The sequence below is a fragment of a genome, unplaced genomic scaffold (genome assembly GCF_019419815.1).
Source record: "Pyrus x bretschneideri cultivar Hongxiangsu unplaced genomic scaffold, Pyrus_bretschneideri_v1 Contig12, whole genome shotgun sequence".
Classification (NCBI taxonomy): domain Eukaryota; kingdom Viridiplantae; phylum Streptophyta; class Magnoliopsida; order Rosales; family Rosaceae; genus Pyrus; species Pyrus x bretschneideri.
The window spans coordinates 8,325,870-8,333,604 of record NW_025999413.1 but is presented as its reverse complement, the minus strand read 5'-3'; the positions used below and the strand labels follow the sequence as shown (position 1 = coordinate 8,333,604).

Sequence of the window (7,735 nt, the reverse complement as noted above, 5' to 3'; positions counted from 1 at the left end):
GGAATTTCTGACATTTGGGTTGCCAATTCTGCTGGTTTGACTTGAAATTATAATATTGCTTAGCCACTAATGATTATGGCTTGAAATTCTGATATTTATTTGGCTGATGATGGCTACGATGGGAATATATGATAATTGTTTTGCTAAAAAAAAATAAAAATGAATACGGCAAAATTTTCTAACGTCTGGTATCGCCAGCGATTGTGGCCAAAAATTTTGAGGAAGGATTGAGGTAACGGTTATGTGTAGTCAATGATGGTAAGTAGTTTAACCCATGATTGTGGTTCTTATGCTTGTATTTATCTAGCTAATGGTAGATGTGGTTTGATAATCTGGTATTTACTTAGCCAATGAGGATTATGGCTTGATGTTTGGAATATTAATTTACCAATGTGTGTGGCTAGAAATTTGATACTTTTTTTTTCCACCAATTAATGTGGTTGGAAATCTGAGTGTATGAGTGAAAATTTTGATAATTGATAAATTGAATTACTTATTTTGAGCTTGAATAAAATCGTAGACTGAGGGTATGATTTTATTCACTATAAATGGAACGGTGGGATTAGTTCTAAATCCCTTTTTGTTATTCGATGGTTGGAAATCTCGAGAACAAGATTTATTATAATGGGGGTCATTGTTTTACCAATGATGAATATGGCTATGTGATTAATATTGTGACATCCCACATCACCCAGGGGAGTGATCCTTAAATGTATATTCTCATCCCTACCTTGCACGAGGCCTTTTGGGAGCTCACTGGCTTTGGGTTCCATGGGAACTCCGAAGTTAAGCGAGTAGCGCACGAGAGCAACTTCCCAGGATGGGTACGGTGGTGGAGCGGGGCCGGGAAGTGGTCCGTCCCGGGCCGGGATGTGACAATTTGGTATCAGAGCCTAACCTTGGTCGCGTGTGTGCCGACGAGGACATCGGGCCCCTAAGGAGGGTGGATTGTGACATCCCACATCGCCCAGGGGAGTGATCCTTATATGTATATTCCCATCCCTACCTAGCACGAGGCCTTTTGGGAGCTCACTGGCTTCGGGTTCCGTAGGAACTCCGAAGTTAAGCGAGAAGGGGGCTAGAGCACTCCCAGGATGGGTGACCCACTGGGAAGTTGCTCGTGAGTTCCCAGAAATAAAACCGTGAGGGAATGGTAAGCCCAAAGCGGACAATATCGTGCTACGGTGGTGGAGCGGGCCCGGGAAGTGGTCCGTCCCGGGCCGGGATGTGACAGTATCAAGATATTCCTTATTTTCTTAAATGTTGTACATTATATTTTGTTTCTCGTTTTAAGAACTAACGACATTTTATGTATTTGATTAACCAAGTAAAATTCAGAAATCGACTTATTTTTCTCACAAATAGATTGTACATTGTTCAATGTACTACATTATTCTATTTTATGAACATTTAGCCAAGCAAAAATTCTCTTTAAATAAACAAAAGTTATAGCAACACAATACATAATATATACAATAATGGCTTCTCATCTCAAAGATGTAAAGAATCAACAATGACGAATAAAAAACGTAAAGTATTGTGCGAGTACATTACAAATAACCAAGTAGCCCTAAAAAAACTATTGTAACAATGAGTTATTAATTTATATATTAAATGAGACCTACATGAATTTTTTATAATGTATTATCTTAAAAATTTAGCCATTTATTAATTTAACACGTTATCTTTAAGTTGAAACCAGTCAGACATATTACTTAACCGAGGTTATTTATCCAAGTTCTACCGTAGTTTGGAATCTCTCATCCAAAATCCAAACACACAAAGGGATGTTGCAGCATTGCAACTGAGTCTAACTGTTGATCGTGGACTAGAATTCTTTTCCCTCATCTTTACCTCCCCTTCCATCCCCTTCTCTCACATTTTTTATTTTGCCTTTCTCTTTCTATAAAAAATTAAAATAAGATGTTAACGTGACTTAACCATGATTGTTCAAATAAGAAGGAAGGGAAGGAGATGAAAAAAAAAAAAAAAGGAGAGAATCTTGCTCCGTTGACCATAACTTGCTTATGGATCAAACAGTACTGAATCTTGTAGTTCACACAGAGAATCCTGACCCAAGTTGTCTTCTTTTGGCCAGGCGGTCGACAAAGTTGTCAAAAATTTAGGACCCGGCTTCTCTGCCCTCCCAGTTTCCATACACTCTCATCCCCTCCTATTTTGTACGATCACGGTTAAGTCACGTCAACATTTTATATTTAATTTTTTATAAAGATAATAAGACAAAAAATAGTGATATAAAATGTTGACATGATTTAATCATGATCGTACAAATAGAAAAGAATAAGAATGTATAAGAACTGAGAGGGCAGAGAAACCAGGTTCAAAAATTTAAGCAGATCTCAGTTAAAGTTATCACTTCACTTGATAGTCGCGCTGGGACTGATGGCTCATGCAATTCCAGCCGTCCTTTTTTCGTGTGAAAAATCAACACGAACGTGTACATTGTGAGGACCAAGTCTCTCTTCACTATTCCCACCCCACAACATTCACCTGTCCCAACTCTTCAATCGTCAATTCTTCACCCAACAACACAAACTACTTCTGTCACAACTTATTAATTTCCCACAAATCTTTGCCTCCGACCCTCCAAGTTTCTCTGGAGTTTGGAGTTCTTAAATTTCAGAAACCTCACTTTCAGATTACTCTTTTTTCCACTTTCTGGAAATTTGACTTGTTTGTAATCATAAATTTGTTCGAATTCGAAAACCCATTTGTTGTTTTAGATTGGTTTTGTGTTTCTTCAATTGGGTAGTTCCTGGGAAACATGGCTATGCATGTTAGCAGTGCATGTTTTTCTGCTTTGAGTGAGAGGAGAGTTCCTAGGGTTAGAGCTGTTGCTTCTGAGAATGTGACCACAGAGGATGATAAGGTGCAATTGGGTGGCTCTGATTTGAAGGTGACAAGGCTTGGGATTGGAGCTTGGTCATGGGGTGACACCAGTTATTGGAATAACTTCCAATGGGATGGTAAGTTGCTGAAATTCCACTTAAACATTACTGAAATTATTAAATAACTGAAAATTCGTTTTCAAATTGGTGCTTTATCATGTTACTAGATATTATTAATTCTTATTAAAATATATTTTGAAAAATAGTGAACGTAACCAGCCACCGTCTTTGTTTTTTTTGTTTTTTATTTTTTGAAATCTCAACGGTGGAACAGTAATTTGGGTATTATAAAAGCTTCACGTTTTTCGTATTTCTTTATATTTATTCTTTATATATATAATTGTGGCTGTACTAGTTGCAGATGAGTTTTGCTGAAATTTTGTGCCTTTATTGTCTTTGTACATTAACTTTTAGCATCCCAGAAGTGGGTGTACGGTGTAACCATGTAGGCTAGTGTGGATGTGTTCCCTCTATGCATACGAGTTTAGATTAGTTTAAAGTAAAATATCGTTTGAATCAAAAGAAAAACTTTTAGCATATGAATGAGTGTCTTTAATTTAGCTTCACTCTTTGCACCTTCAATAACAAGGTGAAGTGTGAGCCATCATGGCTTTAGATTGAACGTGAGAAGTGAGTTGTATTTGCATGGTTCATCTTTATGCTAAAGCAATGGAAATTTTTGCTGGTGGATTGATGGGGTTTTAGGTTTGGCCATAAAATCCAAATAGTTGTATGAATTATTGTATGATTTGTATCCATTAAAGCAGTTTTCTTTTTTAGATTGGTTTCAATATTTATAAGGGGAAATTAGAAATTACTCAAATGTGTTTATGATGGCAATATGCTTGGAGAAAACTGCAGACAGGAAAATGAAAGCGGCTAAAGCGGCTTTCGATGTCAGTGTTGATGGCGGAATAACCTTCTTTGATACTGCTGAAGTGTACGGCTCCAGGGTGAGAAAAGCGTCTTATAGTTCTTCTGTTCCTCTCAAATACATTTCCCTAAACTTTGTTGCAAATCCATCGTTATCTATTCTCGCAGGCTTCTTTTGGTGCTGTAAATTCTGAAACTCTACTAGGAAGGTACATTGTAGGAATCTTCCGTAGTGGATCATTCTAATTTCAAGTCAACAGAGAGTACAGATAATCACGTCGGTTTCTGTATTTTGAGAATATTAGTAGACAACTGATTCCGAATTTTGCACAGATTTATCAAGGAAAGGAAACAAAAGGATCCAGGTGTAGAAGTTGTTGTTGCGACCAAATTTGCAGCTTTGCCGTGGAGGCTGGGCCGTCAAAGTGTCCTGGCCGCCCTTAAGGATTCCCTCAATCGCCTTGAACTTTCTTCGGTAGAACTGTATCAACTCCATTGGTATGTCCCTTATGAGGCTTTGCTCTTTGTGTAAATACTTGTTTGTGCTAAGGTAACTGCAAAATCTGATCAAGTGTTTGTGTTATTTTTCAGGCCTGGAATATGGGGAAATAAAGGTTGTTCATAAGCAACTCCATTTTTTCATTAAATAAATCTGTCTATCTAATATAATTAGGAGGTTACAACCGTTACGTATAATATTTTAATTTTGTTTCTGAAGAGGCGTATTTGGAAAATTAATTCAGGGTATCTCGATGGTCTTGGAGATGCTGTTGAGCAGGGCCTTGTGAAGGCCGTTGGTGTTTCCAACTACAGCGGTAGAAATCAATATCTTTATCTATTATATTGTTGGTTAAAATTAGCAGTTCAAACCATTTCTATCATAGATGCTCTTAACCAGAACATGATGCATAACGTTCGTCATTTCAGAAAAGCGATTGCGTGAGGCACACACGAAACTTCAAAAGAGAGGTATCCCACTAGCATCAAATCAAGTGAATTACAGCCTCATATACAGGGCACCAGAGGAGAACGGAGTTAAGTCTACCTGTGATGAACTTGGGATCACTTTGATTGCCTATTCGCCTATTGCTCAAGGTGAAGTTGGAACCTTGTGTTTTCTTACCATATTCTCATCGTCACTCACCTATGTTAGCTTATGAATTAATAAAAGAATTTCTAGAAGATATAATATCTTCTTATTTTACAGTATTCAAGACCTCTCTGCGTGAACTTAATCCTTTGCTATCACCTTCCAACTATATGCTTAAATGAAACAGTGAAGCACATAACATTCTGTATATCTTGTGCATTAATGTGCTTTATGTTTTCAACATCTTGCTTGTATTTGTCTTTTTGTTGAATTGAACTGTTGTTGGATAGTTGGCGAATAGCGGTCTTGCATGGTGAAGTTTTAAGGTGAAATATCTTAGCAATAGGAGGTGTTGTCTATTTGTTGTTCTACACTTGCACTCATATTTTCACCAAACCAATAATTACCTCACAAAGAATTCCAAACATCTTTTTTGGTTAAGAAATTAGACAGTTTTTAACGATACAAAAGGGATGTAGTTATTCTAAAACAAACAAAAAAAATAGGGATTCTTGATAAAAATGTCTGTTCAGATATTATATTAGTACTTGTAATCTCTTCACAACCCCATTACAACGAATATGGCCTTTAAACGCAGATTTTACTAGATTGGTCGTCACAGCAGTCACGTTTTGTCTGTCTGATCCAGGGGTGAAAGAGATGAGAAGATTGACACTTCTACTATTTATACATATGCAGGTGCTCTTACAGGAAAATATACACCTGAAAATCCCCCAAGTGGCCCCCGAGGACAGATTTATACTCCTGAATTTCTTACAAAGGTCATAGTCAATACCTTGAATGCCGCTACACGTTAAGTTCCAATTTTTTTTGCTAAAATAATGCTGTTATCTGCAGCTCCAACCTCTGCTGAACCGGATCAAGGAAATAGGAGAAAAGTACAGTAAAACAAACACACAGGTTTGTTGCTCTTTAAATTTAACTAGCTTTTATCTTTTTCAATTAGAAGCCCTACAGTTTTCATTTCTGTGTGAAGCATGGCCGAAAAATTATCCCCAAAAGATCTGTATTTTAGTAGTTAATTCATTTTGGACCCTTGAATACGAGTGTCAAACTCTTCATAGATACCGTTGCAACTTCCGGTTCATGCTGAAAGCAGCTCTTTGTTTCACTGTTTTATATACATGTGGTCCAACTCTTGGTAGTTTCATGTTCTCCATATAAGATCATAAAACCACATTGATATATCAGGCAAGAATTCTGAAATGTAGAAATAGGTGTTGGGGTACTAAAGTGTGTAAATATAGTTTGTTCTTGTTGCTGGGATTTAATGCGAGTCGGGTTCCTGTTAACAGGTAGTCCTTAAACTGGCTGATAGCCCAGGACAACGTTGTGCCAATCCCGGGAGCCAAAAACGGAGAACAGGCTGCAGAATTTGCAGGTGCCCTTGGATGGAGGCTCAACAGTGAAGAAGTAACCGAATTGCGCGCTTTGGCTACAGAGATAAAACCTGTTACTGGTTTCCCTGTTGAAAAATTATAAATTCTTATACAAGCATCTAGGCTGTAAATTCTTCTATACAAGAAATATATATACACATCGTCACATCTAATGCAAGTTTGACATATCTAATTTAAGAGTGACTGCAGGCTGACCATTGATGTAACTAGTAATCTTAGTCATACACTGTCATTGTGGTCTTAGAACAAGTTCATAAGTGTTTGTTCAGATGGACACGGTCCGGGCGGAGAACTAACATCGAACGACAGTTCTCTGTTTTCCGTCTTCCGATCCAAGTAGTTATGACTTACAAGGAAGAAAATAATGTTGTTCAACTTAACAATAAGTTGAAACACTATCATATAAATACTTAGATAAAGACATTTGCTTGTAAATGGAAAAATAAATCCAAGATCTCAAACATATCACTTGGACGACGAGGAAAAAAAAGCATAAAGTTACAGTACGCATTAACTAGCCTTTCTCTTAGATAAAGTACGATTATCTTCCTTCTAAATTCTTCTCATCTTCAATCTATTTTTATTTGAACAATCATGATTAAATTAAATTGTCATTTTATGAACTTCTTCACAATGAGAAAAAAAAAAGAAAAAAAAAAAAGGAAACTGAGAGAGGGGAGGAGGAGAAGAGAGAGAATCCTAATTCCCTCTAACTTGGTAATAAAGTAGCAGCTAAATGATAGGCCTGCTACTCCTGTACTGAAAAATCATAGCCTGCAGGTTCATGGATGGACAGCAGCAGGCCTCTGAGAACAAAGTGACATGAATGTTAAGTTCATATACTTTGGATCCTTAATCGATGGAGTCAGAAAATAATTGGCTTCTTGCGTACAAGTCGGACAATAATAATCTCTATGAGATCATTACTCATTACTTGTAAGGGAGCATTACTTTTTGCATTCCACACGGTTTTACGCATGTTCAAGTACTTTTTTTTTGTAAATTGGATGAGTGACTCCTTACATGTAAAAATGAATGATTCTTTACGTTTAAGAAGCTAAACTGTGTTTCATTAGTAGCATGTTTTTTACGTACTTAAAAATGGGAAGCAATGAATTAGGGCCAAGAAAGAAGGAAGGGTAAGGAAATCAATTAGTCCCTCCAGTTGATCTGATTCCTAAAATTCTACGTAGTGCATTGCAGATGGTAGTCAATAATCGAAATTATTTTAATTTCTGTTTTCTATAAGTAAACATGACATGTGTCTACCTCCCTCGTGAGCTCGTACGTAGTAGCCTTGTGCATAAACTTACATACACAAAATTCTAGCCAACAAGCACTACCTACAAATGAAAGCTAACATTAGCTGCAAGATTTTGCTCCAAAATCCAACAGTTTTCTCCAAAGACTTGGACCTTGCCTTTAGCTGAGGTTTTTAAAGT

At 37.0% G+C, this 7,735-nt stretch overlaps 1 protein-coding gene across 2 annotated transcripts; it reads left to right on the top strand.

The window, feature by feature from the left end:
* The first annotated feature begins 2,408 nt into the window (after positions 1–2,408).
* On the top strand, positions 2,409–6,470 carry LOC103947397 (uncharacterized oxidoreductase At1g06690, chloroplastic). 2 transcript variants are annotated; one of them, XM_048578386.1, is made up of 10 exons: positions 2,409–2,987; positions 3,771–3,862; positions 3,951–3,991; positions 4,116–4,280; positions 4,374–4,396; positions 4,526–4,597; positions 4,710–4,877; positions 5,572–5,654; positions 5,731–5,793; positions 6,193–6,470. In XM_048578386.1, the coding sequence occupies exons 1-10, from the start codon at positions 2,786–2,788 to the stop codon at positions 6,373–6,375; spliced, it is 1,092 nt and encodes a 363-aa protein (XP_048434343.1). In that variant the 5' UTR covers positions 2,409–2,785; the 3' UTR covers positions 6,376–6,470. The 2 variants fall into 2 exon arrangements, with proteins under 2 accessions (XP_048434343.1, XP_009356579.2); XM_009358304.3 differs by having other exon boundaries at positions 2,414–2,987; positions 6,189–6,470.
* The last annotated feature ends 1,265 nt before the right edge of the window (positions 6,471–7,735 follow it).